At 42.5% G+C, this 20,410-nt stretch overlaps 1 protein-coding gene across 6 annotated transcripts in view; it reads right to left on the reverse strand.

Annotated features, from left to right (window-relative positions):
- Nucleotides 1-6,588: 6,588 nt before the first annotated feature.
- GLI3 (GLI family zinc finger 3) overlaps nt 6,589-20,410 on the reverse strand; it is a 287,319-nt gene continuing 273,497 nt past the window's right edge. For all 6 annotated transcript variants that reach the window (XM_019509091.1, XM_019509087.1, XM_019509089.1 and 3 more), the window contains 3 exons: nt 14,602-14,892; nt 10,281-10,608; nt 6,589-8,877 (listed from right to left, as the gene is read on the reverse strand). In XM_019509091.1, the coding sequence (XP_019364636.1) occupies nt 6,596-8,877; nt 10,281-10,608; nt 14,602-14,892 (2,901 nt within the window). In that variant the 3' untranslated portion in view covers nt 6,589-6,595. The remainder of the gene's footprint in view (nt 8,878-10,280; nt 10,609-14,601; nt 14,893-20,410) is intronic.

Raw genomic sequence — 20,410 nt, forward strand, 5'->3', positions numbered from 1 at the left:
GAGGTCCCTTCCAGCCCTAATGTCTATGAAACCTATGAAGGGTCAGTGGAGAATTCCTTTAACAGGAAAACTCCCTGCTGGAGAAGAGCTGGTGACTGGACAAGCAATTCCTCTTGACTAGCATAGGAGCCTGCCACTATAGGATCAGGGAATCACAATGAGTTCAGATAGAACTGTACTGAGAAGCATTTTTTTCACTATAAATGCTTTTTTTCACTATAAATTAGGCTAGACTTCCCTACCTGGTCAGGACTGCACTCATCAAGCAGAGGTGGGTTCCTCACTTCCTACTTCTCTGCAGGGCTTTGTCACAACTTGTGCAAGCAGGCACAAGGGACTAGGTGAGAAGAGACAGAGCCTCAAGCTTCAGCTACTATTCTTCCCTACTCCCAGGGCAAACTGTCAACAGTTTCAGGTTGGCCTAGGAATTACCACACTGAATTTACCCTGAAGAGGTCTGTTTTGTGTTGCTAACAGGGAGGTCTAGTCTATGAAATGTAAAGTTGATACAGTACTGTCCAACAAAAGGACATCAACATGCCCCATGTTTATAGCACCTGAAACGACAGGGTTATGAACTAGTTGTATGAGCACTGCCATTATATGAATATGTAATACTATTTTTAGTATTTTCCTGTTATCATGAACAATGTTGTTATCATTGTCCATGTCTAAGAACTACCTGAATTCTACCATTGCTATCTTGTGGCTGAGAGGTCTGCAGCACTTATGCATTGTGGAAAAAAGAACTGAAAAATGTATTATGACAGAGGCGCAACTAGGGGCATTGCATTTGATCCCATCTATGTATTTTAAAGTGTAGATGTAATGAAGAAATGATTGGTTACACTGCAGCGTATCTGCTTGGTAGAACTGGTATATTAGGAAATACACAGCAAAGGAATCTGCCTCCTGATTCATAATCTGAAATTACACCAGGAACCATATTCTCATAAAGCACTGAACTGACAAGTAACAGCCGCCATGTCACCTCCTTTCCCAGAGTCATTTTAAAAAAGCCAAAGCAAAGAATCTAAGTACAAAGGTTTTGTTTTTTTATTGACACTGTAAGAAACATTTTTTTTTCTTTGTTACAAAAGAGCTAAGTGGTTCTGAAAGCAGAAGTACAGTTGTATGTACACAGTGCTACAGACCCTTCAGATCGATCTAAGGCTTGGGAAACATCAGATCATAACTGCATGTTTATCAAATGATGACCACTAAGGCCTATTACATCTGAACACTATCCCTACTGTACGTAAATGTATTTACACATTTAAAAAAGGATTACAAGCTTTATAAAAATCTAAAAAAAAAGGTGAAAAAAATGAACACTTTTTTTATCTTACACATCTGCAGGGTTGACACCAGTAACTTTTCAATAAAGGACATTCTATCAATTCAAGGACAATAACACATGAATACCAGAGGTTTACAAGACATTTCAAACTATATTAACAGTGGTATGTGCTATCAGCTGAATGGTAAGCACAGCCTTATAGCTAAAATTTGGCAATATTTCTTGGTCCCTCTCTTTTATAGGATCAACACAAAATAAGGCACATACATTGCAAGAATATAAAACACTGTTGTTTAATAGGACGAGCCATACTGTAACACATGTGGGTGAGCTAACTGTCCATCTCATTGAAAGAAAGAGATAAAGCAAAAAAGAAAGAAGAAAGCCTTCATGTAATGCAAGTACCATTTTGGGACCTTCCCTAAAGAGAGAAAAAAAATCCTTGCAAGCGGCTGGAACATGCTAGTCCACAGTGCTTCCCGTCAAACCCATTCTGGAATTCAACAGAGCTACCCATACAAGTACCTTTTATACAGCTGACTGTACCTAATGGATATGATTAAAAACACAGGAAGATATGCGTGGGACTTCCATTTTGTGAAAAGAAAAACACTTTTGAAAACACGCAGGTCTCATGGATGCTGACAATGAGAACGATTTGTTTCAAGGGACAAAAAAATGGTAGGATTTGAAGAAACCACAAGAACTATGTTAAAGAATGCAAGGATGTTTAGAATTCCAGTGCAAGTCTTAATGTCAGCAGTTGCCATTAAAACTGTACTGGGACTCAAGCATCTAGCCTCCATGGCAAGTAATACTGAGTGGTGTGGCAATAAAGACTGAAAGAATCCTTGATGTATAAGCAACTGAGTTATTTCTGTGGAAATGGGTTTTTTTTCTTTTTCTTTTTTAACTTCTGGATGTGGCACAGTTTTAAGACTGGCATGGGAATTCTACAGCCACTTCTTATGTCTGCATCTCAAAAATGGTGAAAAACTGGAGAAAGCACAGAGACAAGCCACTAATATGAGAGGGCTAGTGGAAATGCCATACAGCAGGAGACTTGAAGAGCTTAATATGTTTATTTCATCACAAACAAAGAAAAAAGGGTGACTTTGACTTGTGAGAATACAGGCCATGAAAGAACATTTTAAACAAGTGAGAAAGACACAGCATGAAGCAGTGGCTGAGAGCTGAAACTAGACTGCGTCAAATTAGAAATTAGATACACCTTCTTAGCAGTGGGGGTGATTAGTTATTAGATGTCTTCAAACAAGGAATTTGATGTCTTCGAACAATGGGGGGAAATGCTTTTCTGGAAGACACACATTAGTCAAATACAATTTATTGGTACAGGACTAACTGGATGAAATGTAGTAACATGTAAAAGACAGGGGGTCAGACTAAATGATCTAACAGTCTCTTTCCCCCATCCCCCCGTCCCCCCCCCACACCAAACTGTATGAAGCTCTGAACTCCTTTGCCAATTTGATTTATAACATGACCTAATTAGTAACTTCCTAGCTCATAGCTTAATATTCAAAGAAAAATTAAACAAGAGTTTTTATAGATTGGCTCTCTGGTGGTAGACTCCCTGAAAATCTACCCCCATATTTAGTCAAACTGTTTAATAAAGGTCAACATATAAATAGCTTAGAAATCATTAGTAGATGTTTTAATAAACAGTCAACTATTTGTATTTAGTCAAACAGGTTTCTTAAAGTCATTGGTAATATCAGCTGATGATGAGTGCATAGCCATCCATAACACATAACCCTATGTCTTTCACAGGCTTATAGCCAGTATCATGTATGGACCTTTAATACAGGTCACCCATTGCATTAAACTGCCCTCCACCCCCCCCTCACCTCCCAAGGGCAGGAAAAAGGCCTCTTACTGTACCCTGTAGGTCACTCATGGGAATGATGAGGGCAGTATGATCTAGACAGTAGCCCTCCTCCCCCCCACACCAAAAATGCTTTGCTGTCAATGTCCCCTTTCCAAAGAACTATTCTGTCACTGTGTCACACCTGCTGTGGGATCACCAAAGGCACTGGCAGGCTCAAATTATGGAACTATAACTCCTGAGCCAATATCTAAGATGGCATCTGGATATGCAACTTTGCTGTTACAGAGAAAATAGCCCTAAAAGAACTGGCCACACTGAGCTTGTTCACACTGGGTGGTATCTACTATCTAAGGGCTATCCAGGGATACTAGTCTGAGAATGAAGGGTATTTTCTGGCAGCAGAAAGTAGAAGCAGCAAGTCGAGAGTCACACTGTGCCTCCGCTGCAGGGGAAAAAAACTATTGCTTTTAACCTTTGGGCACCTTGTGCAGCCTGCTCCCCCTGACACTGATTCCCAGTGAAGGCTAGGAAGCTGGAGATGGCTTGCACTGGGATTGTAGGTGATGCAATGTGGATTACATGGTAGAGCAGGGCAGGGCAGGAGGCAGGAGACAGGGAATAAATCAGTGAATCAAACCACTGAGTGCTTATTACAGAGGTGAAGAAAGCCAAGGAAGGTGGGATCTGGACCATGAAGAATGTAGGCTATTGATGAAAGGTCTGGTTCCTCCTGGAGTATTATAATTTCTTGTTTTGGGGATCACCAAGTCAAAAACTGATCTTAAGAATGCAAATTTAGTAGAATACAGCAGCCGGGTGCTGTAACGAGCCTACGCTGTCCCAGCACTGGCTATTGTTATATTGCCCAATGATTTGGGGAGCAACCTCACTACACGGGACTGGATGAGCTTCTGTTCCCACAACCTCCTAGGCTACTAGGCTCCAAAGCAACTGGGTTTTGATTGTACTCTGTTTACAGTTAAGTAACATTAGATTTTTTTTTTTTGGCCATAGAAACCATATTGCAATTCTCAGTCTGTGCTACGATTTCAAGTGTAATTGCATTCTGAAGTCTGGGTAAATGTCTGTTCCTTATGAAGTTTACTCATGCACAGCCATATGCAGCATTTAAGTTTCACATACACAGTCAAAACATGGACTGCATCACACATATGTGGGACATAAGATATGTGGATCTGCTGACCAGGGGTGAAATTATCCCCTTGTTCCAAGAGTTCAGGGCTTAAATCTGTACCCACTGGAGTTTTGATAGTGGGAGCAAGAAGAAATCCCATTACAACATGTTCTTATGAGAACTAGACACAAATTCTGCACTCATTTACACCTCTAAATTTGGATCAACTCCAATGAACTGTATGGAGTCCGTCCAGACTTGTGTTGGTATAACTGACAGCAGAATCTGGCTCAATGAATGGACTTAAAAGGTGAGTGGGTGATAACTCCTCTTGCTTTTTTCTAGCTATAAATAAAACTTTTCACTGGAACAGATTTTTCTTTATTTCCTTCCTGCTTTTAATGATAAAAACCACAGTTAATTAGAAATTGCTGAGAGACTCTTGTGATCAGTACAGTTCCTGCAGCCATAGCATATTAGTTCATTCTGAGTGCAGGGATCTTTTTTTTTATGGATCAACATGACAGTAGAGTTACTTTTTTTTGAAGATGTAACCATCAATGGCAGTATATTTCCTGAAATATGCTGTACCAGTGTAGCCAGGCCATGTGTATGTTAGTCCATGGAAATTAGAAATAATTAGGAAAAAGCAATTGTTTTGTGGTTGGGGATTAGTTACTTTGTAAAACCTCTAGGTAAGAACTGCTTGAAGTGGATTAAAGAAAACTCAGTCCACTGTTTTGGTACCAAGGGGACATGGTGGAGCTGTTAAGATGTTCTGCCATAGATCTAGAGGTGTAGGTTCAGTTCTCACTCCAGACTCATAACAAAACTTGGCTGCAGTTAAGCCATCTGTAACTGGGTACCTTATACTTTGGGCAGGAGATTTCAACATAGCTGAACATGATGCTATGGGCACCACTTCCTTGTGTACTATGGCCAGACATTAATGTTTCTTCGGCCACACTAGCCAAATGGACAGCATAGTTTAGAGTGGATCTTTAGGCCAAATGAACTAACAGCCTGATCATTCTCTCATTAAAACAATGGTAAATCTGATTTCATAGGCTATTTAAATATGAAAATCAATGCAGTATTTGACCGATGGGTTAAAAATAGGCAAACAGACATTTACTTTTGCTTTCTTGTCATTTTAAAATGCACCTCCCTCAAAAAAATTATATCAAATGACGCAAACAAGTGAGCTGTGGTCACAAAAGGAGTTTTTAGCCCCCCCAAAAGTAGTTTTTAAGAGACATAGTAGTTCTTGTATTATAGTTGGCAATGCATGGTCTGCCTGTGAGGGACTCCCTGGGTATGACTCTCTTGTTTCCCCAGTGCTCCCTGGTGTCAAGCACACCCAGCTTACCTGCTCTTACTCCACACTGGCCAAACCCAGAAATAAGGCAATGAAGCAGAACCTGTCACCTCTGTGAAGCACACTGGAAACAGAGTGCTTGACAATGGCTGCACAAGGCATCCTTAGGCTTCACTCACTCATTTCCAGGTGCAGGTCAGGCAAGTGGGGAGTGTCCGTTACCAATGCCCCCGAGAGTGCCAGAGAAGAGATACAGATGTACCCTACAGGCGCATGCATAAATATGCACAAACACATTAAAAAACAACAACCCCTCATACACTTGTTCGGGACAAAAATATGTGAAGTTCTTCAGTTCTTATTTGCATGGGCATCAGACTTCTATTGTCAACTGCTATGAAAACATAGCCTGGGAGTATCACAAGCAGATCTTTTTGTAAACCTGTTGTCTATTTGTCAGGAATTCACAGCTGATTTCTTTACTCACTTGCTATCTTCTTTATATTGTGCCTGGTTATTTTGTGCCTCCACATTTTAAAAAAGGAATAAAAACATTGGCAGCAATTGTAAGAGACTGTGTTTCCTCTTTGTAACAGAACATTGCAAAATCATTTAATTAGACTTGCCTTTAAAAAAAGCCAAACCAAACCAAACAAAAAAAACCCCATGCATGTCACGTTTACATTGTTTTACGATAAAAAAGCCAAAAAAAGAACAAAAGAAAGCATACAGACATTCAAAAGAGAGAGAGAAAGACAGAGAGAGAGAGAAAGAGAGAGGAGTGGATGTAACAATACTGATTGAAAACTGAAATGGAAGACAGTTTCTCCCTAGAACACTTTAGGGTTTTCAAAGTCCTTATTCCATAAAAGGAATATACTTGAAACACATCCCATTTAGGTGAGATGAGATTGCTAAAATACATACACAACTAAAAAATATGAGTCACTTTGTTTTAATCTGTTATCTCCTAAGTGTTTTTTTTTTCCATGTCTATTGCATAACAGCAAGAAACTTGCTTTCTTCTGCAAGTGAGGTCAACAAAGAACTCATGTCCCCAATAGCCATGTTGGTTGTGCTTATGGGCATAGCTGGGAATGTAAGAGACGCTCTGGGAGTGGTGAGGCGGGAGGAATTGCGTGAGAGATTCTGAATGATACTTGGACTCAGGGCTCCTGAAATTAAGCTGGCATGGTCCCCGTCATCTATGATAGCATCAAAATCAATCTGCACCCCTTCTAGGCTGTTGCCATCAATGCTGTCAACAGTGCTTGTCACTTGGTTAGCCCCTGGGGAAAGAAGCTCAGATGAGTTTGCAGTACCAGTCCCCTGCAGCAGGCAGTTAGCTTCCAAAATGGAGAAAGAACCTGTTTTCATATCTTGCTGACTAAAGCCCATGGTTTGGTCATATAACTGACCAGAGTAATTCTGCATGTTAGAGCAGAACTGTTGTGATTGACCTTGCATCTCCATCTTAATGCCATTTACCCTGTATACCTGGTTTGCATCACTTACATGTCCTTGCTGTTGTGGCAGGGTGTTTCTCAACATGCTTTGTCGTCTGGTGCCACCATAGCTGGCACATGGCTGACAACCCTTTGTCACCAACAAACCCGACTGCTGGTTACCAAGGTTGTGAGACATTGGAGGACAATTCTGTGGCCCTTGATATAGGCTGATTTGTGAGGTAGGACTAACCTGACCTAATATCATTTGACTGGACTGACTGACTCCCTGGTAATGAATGCCTTCCCCTCCTGGCTGATTTTGCAAGTATTCCTGTTCTATCATATTCTTGCTCTGCATCCCATTAGCCATGCTCATGGATTGCTCGCCTGTCACCAGAGGGTGACCAAAATTTTGCTGGCTTCCATTCACTGCCAAGTTATTGTTCCTCAACTTCTGCCCTTGAGCCACCATGCTGCAAGAATTGTCCATTGTCCCAGAAATTATTGATTGCCTGTTGATGCTTTCACCATACAGCCTATTGGACTGCATGTTGAAAAAACTACCACTGTTGTTACTAATCATCATATTCTGCTGTAAACTGTATAGGCTGTTGCTTTCTGTAGCACTCTGATAACCATTTTGTTGGGCCATGCCATTTCTCTCCAGATTCTGCTGCTGGACCATCATATTATTATATAGTCCAAAGGCTCGATTTTGCTGGACTGCAGAACGCTGACCACACTTTAGTTTTGAAGGAGACAAGTCAGAACTTCCTGAGCTTACTTCATTCCACTGAATTGGCAGGTCACTTTTGTTTGCTTCGGAGCTGGTCTGTTGACTGTTTGGTGGAGGGGCCTGCTCAAAACTGTTGCTTCCGATCACTGAGTTGTGATGCACTTTGTTGCTATCCAGGGCACCGTTTGACAAGTGATCATATATGCCCTGGTTCTGGGAATTCAAATACTGAACCACATCATCTGGCAGAAGATCCTCATCATTTAGACTACCATCTGCTTCCATGGTAGCAGCCTCCAGGGCAACGTTCTCACTGATACTTGGAGGACAAGGGGAGTTGAAGTTACGGAACAGGCCACCATCAGAGCGGGTATAGTTCTGTAGAATAAAGTTGCGCTTTTCCATGGATGGAGGCAACGCAGGAGAATTAAAGCTATTTAGACTGTTGAAACGCTGGACTCTAGGAAGAGATAGGTTGTCAGAGACCATTCTAACAGGATCACTGGCTCTCCTTGTCCCATTTCCTAGTACATCATGAGACAGAAAATGCCTCCTGCTATAACTGTTTGCCCCGCCATCACTACATCTTCGAGGAATGTTTACTGGAGGCAGAGGAGATACTCCAGGCTCCTTGCAGTCACCCAACAGTGCCATCCTTGTTTTGAGGCTCATCCTCTCCATGTTAGGTAGTGGGGTTGGTGGGGGTCCACCAGTAGCTGCTGCATATTTAGCTTTCAGCCTGTATTGCTGGGCTGGTGTGAGGCTGAGAAGACTTGGAAGGTCATCACACTGACTTGCTTCGCTGGAGCGCCTGGAGGCATCAGTTGAAATGGGGTCATAGGAATCAGCAACGCTCATGTTCTGAGGCCTTCCCTCAGCTTGGGAAGCATCGCTGGATCTGCGACTGGAAAAGCAAGGCGAAATACCAGAGGACCTACGGCTGCTCAAGTAGGCCGAACTGATTGTGCTAGTGTTGCTGTCCCTCCTGTTCAACATATTTAACACTGTGATGTCCGTATTTGAAAGTTCATTTCTGTTGGGTAGAATAGTCATGGATCCTCCTACACTGCAGCTGCTGCTTGACTGGGTACCTGGAAGTAAAAATCACAGAGGAACAAACAGAGGTTAATAAAGAATCACAGAAAAGGCCTGGAAGGTACCTCCAGAGGTGCTCTAGTCCAACCCCTCAACCTGAGGCAGGATCATTCCTATCCAAACTGTCTTATATAAATCCACTGTCTAACCTAATAGCAAAACTACTCAGTCAAGCTTGATACAACCGCAAAATATAATGCCACAGGTAAAGCAGAGGAACCGTGATGGTAGAGCTGTAGGAGGAATTACTGTAAGAAGTGCTTATAGTCTGAGGCAAGTAAAATGCTTTAAAAAATGTCCTTATGATCCTAGGAAACCAAAATAATTTTCTTAATTAAATGGAACACGGCTAAATATGCACAAAAAATCTTAGGTCAGATCTGCAGTTATTGTCAATTGGCATTGTCCCTTTGCCTTTGATGGAGCTACCCTCATTACCACTAGCAAAGGGCACAATTAGTTCATCTTCTTATGAAACCTCTATAGCTTTCTGAAGTAGACAGATAAGTGAACCAGCATCCATAATCTAAACCCAAATGGCAGATTATTCAAATTAGATATTATTTGGGCAAATATTTAAGAATTCTTGAAATATTTGCATATTATTGAAAACAACCGCAAAATATCTTTCACAGTTTCCTTCTATAAATAAGATAGCATTATCAGCAGCATTACTTCTACACAGTTGCTTTTCTTGAATGCACTGCATAAATCACATACATATAAAATGTCACAAAATGTCTCAGGTTGATAGTGGCAATCAAATGATACCTAGTAGGCTACACAACAGTGCTGGGAGCAGATAAGTTGGCCATGGGAACGAAGTCACAACCCATCTCTTACAAAAAGTGCTATGGAATCTTTAGGTCCAACATGGCCTCCATATAACTCAAATACTAAGCTGTACATGCATTTTTTCTAGAGTGCCACCTTCATATACCATTATTTATGCATGTGCAATTAAATATGTTGAATCCCTTTTAAAAATGTGGTCTATAATGTTGACAAAAAAGCAAGTAGGATCTGAGGTTTCAAAGTTCATTTGAAAGAATCCAACAAAAAAAAAACTATGGTACCTAATTCATCTGCCTTGGATGGATGCAGAGTTATGACATTGGGAATTTATTTTATGGCTTCAATCATGATAATCTAGTCTAGTTATTACTTACAGGAATATAAAATATGAGTATAAAATCATCTCCCCCAGTGTAGTAAAATTTAAGTTTAAAGGGGAAAAATATGCATATATATTGATGACTTTAGGGGCTGGCCTGGAAGCTCCTAGGTAAATTAAACAGTTATTGGCCATAGTGTTCTTGTGTAATGATAGCAAAAACAAGCCTTAAACTGACTACTTTAAAGAATGAAAATAAGGTTATTTCAATTATGTATATCTCACCATTTCCTATGAGAGGTGGCAAGGTTGGGGCTTTGGAAGGTGGAATGGGGTTCAGTCGTGGAAGCATTCCGTTAACTTGTTTCAACCTTTCTAATTTGACTTGCTCCATCCATTTGGTCCCTGTCATATTCCTTCTGGCCTGTAAGCCAAGTGCTGTGGTTGCTGTGGAAATGGTAGAGTCCATGATTGGGGTTTCATCAATGACACTGAGGTCTCCTACACTACCTCCACTTGTCAAATTAAGCTCGATCCCATTGTTGGAATAGTTGCTGATGGGGGACTGTTCGCTGCTGCATGTAGACTGACCACCAGGGCTTGGCTGAGATGTCTATTTAAGTGAAATAAGAAACAAATGTTAATTAGGAGTAGGCAATGAATGCTAGCAAAGTTCTTTCAATGTACCAGGAACACAAGCCTGACTCAATATGAAGCCAAAGGAAATAAAAACAAAAGAACAGAACTGCTTAGTTTAAATGGATGACAAGGATCTTTCCTTAAAAGAGTCTGTTACATGACAGCTTGACCTTTAAGCATAACTGGAAATCATTGTGAACCTCAGTGATAAAATTCACCTTTAATATTTAATAACAGAGAATTTTACATCTATATAGTGCTGATATTGGCTTGAAAGGTCTCAGATCACTACATTCAACTGAAAATATTGGAGAAAAAATAGGTAGCCTTATGTCTATCAGCATTGAGTAGTGCTGGATTAAAAAAAAATTGTACAGCAGAAAGATTTGATAATTTTCAAGGAGTTCGTATTCACTGTTACAAGCATTTTCAGGATGTAAACAGTGACCATTACTACCATGGTGGTAACAAGTTATAATATAAAAGACTGCAGCATAATATCAGCTTTTACATTAGCTCCCCCACAATCAGATTTTTTTAACAATTAGTACAGAGGACTTCAGTTTTCTATCCTATCTGCATATAATAGGTGCTGTTGTTTTGTAAGTAAAGAAGGAAGCTTCATTCTTCATACAGGAGCATAGGGCCCTATGAATGCAGAGCAAACAGAACTGCATGATTTGGCTGGGAGCAGGCAATGTTGTTACAATGGTGTTAGATGAATATAAAGTTAGAATAAAATAATTTATTGGCTGAATACAAGTTTTCCTACATTAATGTGAAAATCATACCATTTGTGTGCTTTTAGCACAATCAAACTAATAGGGGTGTGCGAAGCGGGCCCCATTCGAGTCGGATTCTGATTTGGCCCAAATCAGGGAAAGTGATTCGATTTGTTGATTTGGATCACTTTCCCTGATTTCCTTTGGCCGAATCCGAATCTGAAGGTTTGATGCTGATTCAGAGAATAGACACAGCTTTAAAAGTTTTTTCTACATACCTCGAGGTACTAGCACGGCTTGTGAATACTGTGATGCTGGGGTGCGTGGAGAGTCCCACAGGAGTGCAGGGGGCCCCTCCACGTGCTCAGTGGCAAACCCGGAAATGGACTGGAAGTATTTGTGGTCCACTGCTGGGTCCACCGGGGAGCACTCTGGGGCCTCCCCCCATGCCTCCTCAGCTCAGTGATCAGCCATGGGAGGGGCCCTGAGTGACCCCCCCCCCGATCCAGGAGGTGCCAGTCGCCGAGCCGGGAGGTGAGAGGGCCACCGTGCGTGCTCCCTGGCAGACCCGGAAGTGAACCAGAAGTGCTTCTGGTCCATTTCCAGGTCTGCTGCTGAGCGTGCTGATGACCCTCCCGCATTCCTCTGGGATGCTTTATCTGTCCCAGCATCGCAGTGTTCACGAGCTGCCTGCTACCTATAGGTATGTAGAAAAAACTTTTAAAGCTGTGTCCAAATCTCCTCAAATCTCTCTGAATCAATTTGGAGGGTTCTGATTTGATTTGGAGAGATTAAAGGGTCCCCTGAGTCGATTCAGATTCAGAGATCTGGCCACTGAATTGGGCCGAATCTCCACCAAATCGAATCAGGGACTAAAGCTTCACAAAGCCCTACAAACTAATCATTCCAGTTTAGATTCAGTGGGAAGACATGTATCTACTTCTCTTTATGCAAGATTTCCCATGCTTGGCTTGCAGAATCTGATAAGATCTCAGCCCAGCATGGAAATATACCAGGATGTAGACTTGCCATAGATTCATATTACTTTTTTAAATAAAAAAGAGAAACACTCACAAAAAATTATTTTGTTGTGTTAGTTTTCTGATTCCTATAAAATAGAGGGTCTTTGATGTAATCATGAAGGTCTCTCCTGAAAATGAGACAACTCTTCGTATGACAGATCGGTAGGTGGGTAGATAGATAAGTAGGTTGGTAGAGAAAATAACAACTTTGTTCCAGGATGTACCATTTAGTTATTAGAATTACAGATCTGTGTAACATGCAAAATCATTTTGCTCTCAAGAACAGTCTCATAAGCAGGTATCAATTTTACTCTCTGGCATTTTCTGTTGGCATGTGATCTTTATGCAGCTATCAATGACACCTCTGAATTTTAACAATAAAACTGAATAAAGGTATTAGACTTGTGTGAGTTGTGGCTTAGCATGGTTCTGAGGAGCACTCAGGTGCCATAACAATGTTATCATTTCTAACATGAATTATGATAGACTTTAGGAACAGGGTGAATTTCCAAATCTTGGTCACTGTGGATTTGGTAAGAGCAATAAAGAATACCTTGTTTGAGGGGCAGTGAATCTGCACCTATTGTACAACAGTTCCATGCCAGATAGATAAAGGATGTTAACAGTCATGAGTTTGTTCTTGTAGCTATGCAAGTTGATCACAGTGGCTGAAGCACAAAATGGAGAAAATGATTATGGGAATGGCATAATGAGAGTATCTATAGATAGATACATTTATGTATACATATGCTATATATCGAAAAGACAGATAAAAATATACTTGAATGTATTTTCCCAATGTGATCCAGTTTTTCACATGACAAATGTTGCAAAATGCTCACTGCACATCATACTCAGAAATGTGTGGGCTGGAATGACTAGATGGCAGGCAAAAGGGCAAATAAAAAGAAGGAAAATTAAAAAAAATGCAATGAGAAAACTGCAAAAAAATTGAAATTCCCTCACCTTATTACCCACTGTCCTTAGGAAGTTAGAACAGGACATTTAAGAGCATTAGACAGAAGAGACATTGGATTAGTAGAAAAGCAGCAGGTATGTCTGGAGTCACATAGCAATGAATACCAAGAAATAAGGGCAACTAAATGACACCATACTATTAAATACCCTTCAAGAAATTAACTTGTTTTAAAATCAGTTCCTGAAAGCTATGTTCATATTAGTACCTCTTACTCACTAAACTAGTCTCATTAACACCAATAGATTATTCCTGTAAACAAAGAAAACAGGAATGGCTTCTGCTCATAGGCTTCAACATCAACAAGACTGTCTTGTGAATCATGAGTGTCTCTCTTATTTAAATGAGTAGGAGATGGAGGTACTCTGAGAATTAATCCTGTGAGCAAAGCCTAAATGATTGTGAGCTTTTGTTTGTTTGTTTTGATTTCCCATTGCCTGGGTCTGAAGAGCTTATGAAGCCAGATGTGTAAGAGAATGGGGTAACATTTTTTTAGCTAATTCTAGCCCTATGTTGAGAGCAGGTACACTAGAGAAGAGTAGTTGGAAAGAGTATTCCATTATTTAACAGAGATCTTCAAAACATAGAAACACACCTTAAGATAAAGTTACCCTAGCCCTCATCTATCTTCAAAGTTACTAACTGCTTTGGCTTAAATGAGTAAAAAAGGAAAAAAACCCAGGGAAAACAAACTTAATTCAATTTAAGCCCATTTTATATTAAGGTAATTTAACTTAAAAATAACATCCGCGCCTTGCGGCTTCTGTACAGAAATTGCTTTAACTTGTTTGAGTTTCAGAACTGCCAACTTCAAGCATTCACAAATCATGAGTCAGGCCCTCCAAAATCATGAGATTTGGAAACATAATAAATTTTGGATTCTTTTTATTTGTTTTCTGGGGGTTTTGTTTGAACCTTCAGGGCCTTTCTCCAGCAAATGAGATAGCTGGAAGCTTACTTTTCAATGAACGCTGACATTTCCTTTAAAAAAGCTAACTCCAAGACATGGAGATTTAAGAAAAACAAATCTTGTGAGAGATTCCAGTATTACACTTAGTTTAGATTGCATTAGCTACATGTAATCTTTTTAAGCATTATCATTTAAAAATGAACATGTAACAAGAACATTTTTCTTTGGCAAAAAAAGTCTGCTCTTGAGTTTACATGCTGAAGTATTTAATAAAAGAATTATTAACTGATTGGGACGGTACGGAGGCAGAAAGAAAACAGCACAGCTTTATGCATACCATTGGTTTCTCTGACTTGACAGCTTTCACTTGGAGGCATTCTTCACGCTTCGAGGTAGTGTTGCTGAGGTCCTTTTGCTCACCAATTGCACCCTGAGTCTGCTGGCCTGGTGATCTGGACTGTGAATGGCTGCCTGGGTCTCTGGGTGGTGGAGGCCTTGGATGGATATCTCCACGCTGCTTCTTGGTGACATGAGCCTCAGGGCCATGCACAGTCTTCACATGTTTCCGGAGAGAACTGGGGTCTGTATAGCGTTTTGTGCAGCCTGGTATCTTGCAAACATACGGTTTCTGTAGAAGCAGGTCGAAAGAAATGCAGAAATTGGGTATGTTGCCATGTCAGATTTCTAATAATTCTGTTGAGCACTGTAAGTGTGACAATCATTGCTTTTTAGACTGAATGCAATGGCAAAATTCTGGCATTGGGAACCTGTCTGTGTTAATCACACCTGGTGGAATTCATTCATTTCCCCTGATTTGAAAGATATCACTGTGCATGTTATTGCTATGTATGTGAAGAAGAACAAAGGGGAGAATCCTTAGCTGGAGTGAAGTGTCAGATCTATGCTAAAGGCATAGAGTGATGACAACATTGGTTGGTATGTTTTTTCATATTTCCCATATTGAACCCGGCCACTGGTTAATCTGTCTTTGAGTAAGAGGCGTAACAAGCAGAGTTTGCCCAGGGGGCAATTATTTGGGCTCGAGGGCCACATAGGTAGTTCTGATGAGTTGTCATGGGCCAGGTCAGCACCACTCCAGCACCTTGCAACAACCACCGAAACTCCCTATGTGGGATGGGCCCATGGGTGGGTGGGGAGCGGTATTTAGGAGCAACATGGGTGGGTGAGCCTGGGATCATGGAGTGAGGTCGCGATGTGTTTCCTGCCCTGTAGGGGGCATGTGCACGTGTGTGTATGGGGGCTGCCTAGGCACTAGGTCCCAGGAGTCAGCCTGGGATGATGGGAAAGAGAAGGGGGCAGGGAGCACACGCAGCAGAGCTTGCCTGCCCAGTGTGGTCCATGGCTGCCACTGTGGTACTCTGAATGGGGCTGAGCCCCAGCCACTACCACCTGGCACAGCCCACACCTTCCTCCAGCCCACATCCCTTGGCCCAGCCCCGGCCAGCATGCACAGCTTCTGGTGGGGCTGCTCCCAGCATGGCTGCAGCCTTTTGGGTGCTGCTCTACTCCTCGCCTCCTCCTGCTCCTGTTGTGCTACTCCAGGCTGAGAGGAAACTTCAGCCAGGCAGCTCCTGCCCCAGTGCGCAGGGCTTCAGCTTCAGCTCCTGGCTGCCTTCCACACACCTGGCACAGGCAGCCCAGTGGGTGGAAGGTGGCCAGGAACTGGAGCTGAACCCCTGTGCACTAGGGCAGGAGCCACCTGGCTGAAGCTTCCTCCTGGCCCGGAGTGCCGTGACAAGAGCAGGAGGAGGAGCTGCTGCTGGAGGCAAGAGGAGTACAGAACCACCCAGGCAGCTGCAGCTGCACCAGGAGCAGCACTGCCAGAAGCGGGGCATGCTGGCCTGCACAATGTGGGCTATCCTCAACCCCAGGCAGAGTGCTGCAGGGGCAGCTGCAGGCCGGATCAAATCAATTGGCAGACCAGATCTGGCCCACGAGCTGTATTTTGCCCACCCCTGCTCTAGCTCCAGCTCCTGCCCCATCCCAGGTGTAGGGAGGGGGCCAGAGCTGCTGCCGCCACTGCTGCCTGGTTGGGGTTGAAGCCTGTGGGTGCTCCACGCCCCAGGCCAAAGCTAGAGCCAGAGCCACTACACAGAGTAAGTGTTGATGCTGTGGTGAAAGTTGCCGGTGGTATACCAGGCACCAGGAGATGGCAGTGGCAGAAGGAGACAGGTGGCAGGGTGGCAGGCCCTGGGGGAGAGCAAGTAGACTGGGAGTGGAAGCGGGGGGAAGGCTGTTTTCACCCTGCTGCTGCTTTCTCCACCACAGTGGTGGGCAGAGGGAGGAATTTAAGACAACCCTCCAATGATTAGATTCTATACTTGGAAAACAACACATTTATAGTTTTCCATGTATATAATCTAATTACTAGGGGGTCACCTTAAATTCATGGTCTTGGATTTGGGTGAGTAGTTTTCCAGCATGACCACCAAAAAAGGGATTTCAGGCAGAACTTTGAAAATATGCAGCTGAGAATTGTCTCTTACCATACGCAAACTAGGCAAGACTAGAGGTCTGAGTCCCCTCTAATGAGGTTTTCAGTCACAGACATTTAAATTCACCTGGATGAAACTGAATTTCTCTTTGCAGACATTCATATAAATGAGAAACATAAAAACCCAGTTGCATTTAAAGTTGCTTATCTCATCTGTCTATCCATCCCAAACAGTGGTATCTCTGGTAAGTACTAAATATAACCCAGTGCAAGGTAAAGAGGACTCTGTGATAGTCTATTCATGTTGTGTCTTCTATAATATTAAAATAACATTACAGGGGATGTAAATCTGTGTAGCCTTGCTGGAGTCAACAGACACACATCAGTTTATACCAGCTGAGAACCTGGACTTCACTTCACTGTGAAACACGTTTCTGGTGGGGTTGTTTATTTGCTTTTGTTACTGTACCTATCATCAATACGATGAAATGATGTACAATTGATGCTAACTCCATGCAGTGTTTCACTGTTGAATGTGAAATCTAGATCTTAAATAGGGGAGTGCAACAATCAAAGTCACCTTTCATTAGGCTTTGCTTATGCCACACAAACCTACTTGGAATGGACAATTTGTTTTAGTTGAAGTATGACCCAGCCTGAAACTTGGCTCAGGTAGTGGATAGGTTTGGTAAATCACTGCTCTGCTTTTGGTAAAAATCTTCAAAATCAATCCATTATCATGAACCAACAAGTCTGGCAGGTTCTGTCAGCAGAGACCGCATACTTCAGGGGGAAGCCTGAATTCAGAGGTGTGCAGTGTTTTCTGCATCACCTGTAACACAAAGATGCAAGAGAGAGTGAAATTCTCTCAGCTCTGCTGACTTCTTGTGACAGGTCTGGTGGTGGGCTACCACAGAAAAGTTGAGCTTCTTGTAGAAATGGAGGGATATGGGTAGAAAAAGAGGCACCAAAGGTTCCAACCCAGGTAATCAGCCATAATGCTGCTTCTCTGCGAGGCCTGAAAGGGAATGGAGCAAAAGGGAAGGACGTGGTTTAAGGAAAAATCCATTTAGATCAGAAAGTGAGAATGAAGTGATGTAGAGGGGACAGGAAGGGATATAACTTTGAACCTCTTGAGATTCCTCTACATTTACCAAGAGCAGTTGAAGAAATGTAGTTCCCATTCTGAAAGGGATGCCTTTAGCGAGATGCTGAACATTGTTAAACTCTATTCTCCGCAGGGCGGGTTGAGGCTATTCCTCAACTCCCAGGGCCAGACTCCAACTCCCTTCAGTGTCAATGCAGCAGCCAGGCAGCCAGCAGTTGTCACTACAGAACAGCACAACACAAACTCTCTTTGGGACCTGGCTGTCCTCTCTGTCTCTGGGGCAAGGAACAGGCATTTCATTTGTCTCTCAAGGTGTACCTGTGTTTGCACCAAAATGGAAATATCCAGGGCTTGATGTATGCACACACTGCCCTTCTAATCAAAGTTTAGTGGACAGCTAAATGCACTGCTGCTTTTCTACCACTGATTCATGTATGCAATCCTGGGGTAACTGTTTGAATGTGCATTGGAGTTTCCTGGGATAAACTGATAGTACTCCTCATCTTGTGAACCTTTTTAGGAGTTATACCAGGAAAACAGACATGGACATCTGAATGACTTCCCTTTGTTCTGGGATAAAGTGATTTATCATGGGACAAATGCAATGTCAGTTTGTAACCTGGAAGTGAGAAAAATTATCACTGGATTTCAACTAACCTTTCACAACTTAATGTGCAGTAGTTCCATTAGGTCCTCTCTCTTATTTTTGATAAAATGACCAGAAGCCATTAGATGACCAAGGTGTAGAAGGTGCACTCAGGAATGATAAGGCCATAGCAGAGAAGCTAAACAAATTCTTTACATCACTGTTTACTGCAGAAAATACCAGGGAAACTCCTTGCTAGATCATTCCTTCCTAGTATATATGTCTAAAGAATTGGACCACATTGAACTGACAACAGAAGAAACACTAGGACAAATTGATAAACTAAGTCCTGTAAGTCACCAGGATCCCATGGCATTCACCCGAGATTTCTGAAGGAACTCAAAGGCAAAACTGCAGAATTGCTGGAAACAGTATATAACCAATTGTTACAAACAGCCTGTGTGCCAGAGGACTAGTGGGGTGCCAGCATAACACCCATCTTCAAAAAGGGCTCCAGAGGTGATTCTGGAAACTACAGACCAATGAGGCTCACTTCCATCGCTGGCAAGTTGCTATATCCATAATAAAGAATAAAACCAGCAGTTGCATGGACAAATATGACGCTGGTCAGGCCACAGCTGGAGTATTGTGTCCAGTTCTGTGCGCCCCATTTCAAGAGGGATGTGGACAACATGGAGAGGGTCCAGAGGAGGGCCACCCGCATGATCCGGGGACAACAGGGCAGACCCTACAGTGAGAGACTGCGGGACCTGAACCTATTCAGCCTCAACAAGAGAAGGCTGAGGGGGGACCTGGTGACCGTCTATAAACTCACTAGGGGGGACCAGAAGGGTTTGGGGGAGACGCTGTTTCCCCTAGCGCCCGCTGGCATAACAAGGAGTAATGGGCACAAGTTGATGGAGAGGAGGTATAGATTGGACATCCGCAAAAACTACTTCACAGTTAGGGCGGCTAGGAGCTGGAACCAACTTCCAAGGGAAGTGGTGCTGGCCCCTACCCTGGGGGTCTTTAAGAAGAGGCTGGATGCCTACATGGCTGGACTCATTTGAGTCCCGTTTCTTGTTTTGGGGTTTTGTTGTTCTCCCGCCCTGGCGGGGGGTCGGGCTAGAAGATCTGCTAGGTCCCTTCCGACCCTTAATCTATGAAACTATGAAACTATGATCTGCTGGGGAAGTGTCAGCATGTTTTTTATAAAGGGAAATCCTGCCTCACTAATGTGCTGGATGGGATTTTTTGAAAGGATTAACAAACACATGGGCAAGAAGGATCCAGTTACCATAATACATTTGGATTTTCAGAAAGCTTTTGACAAGGTCTCTCACTAACAGCTTTTAAAAAAGATGATTTGCCATGAGATTGGAGGGAATGTTTTCTCATGGATCAAGATCTGGATAAAGCAAAGGGTAGAGCTAAATGGTCACTTTTCAGGTTGGAGGGAGGTCAGAAGTGGGGTCTTGCAGAGATCTGTGCTGGGCCTTATTTTATTCAATATTTTTACAAATGACCTGGAAATAGGTGTGCACAGTAAACATCTTTAGGTCTGCAACTGTATGTACACAATACTGTGTTCTGAACTAGTTGTTACAACTCAAGAAAGTTGACCTTGGAGTCATTGTAGATTGAGCTGATATTTTGGGAGAACTATGTGCAGCAGTGACCAAAAAAAGCCAATAAATTGTTGGGCATCTTTAAGAAAAGAATTGAAAAGAAAATGAAGAACATCATCATTTAAACTAGGCTCGTCGGGGGAAGGGGAAGATGAGGGCGGAGGATACACCGGACCGGCACCCGCAACTATAGACCAGCCCGGACCGGCAAGCTCAGCGGACAAACAAGTAAGAGATGGGGTAAGGGGATTGCTGGGACTAGGGGGTCAGTATCCACATCTCCAGGAGGCCTGAAATGTCTCTACACTAATGCCCGTAGCATGGGGAACAAGCAGGAGGAACTCACCCTCCTGCTGGCTGACACCAGCC

The sequence above is a fragment of the Gavialis gangeticus genome, unplaced genomic scaffold (assembly GCF_001723915.1).
Source record: "Gavialis gangeticus isolate Ggan-Ray unplaced genomic scaffold, GavGan_comp1, whole genome shotgun sequence".
NCBI classification, from domain to species: Eukaryota; Metazoa; Chordata; order Crocodylia; family Gavialidae; genus Gavialis; species Gavialis gangeticus.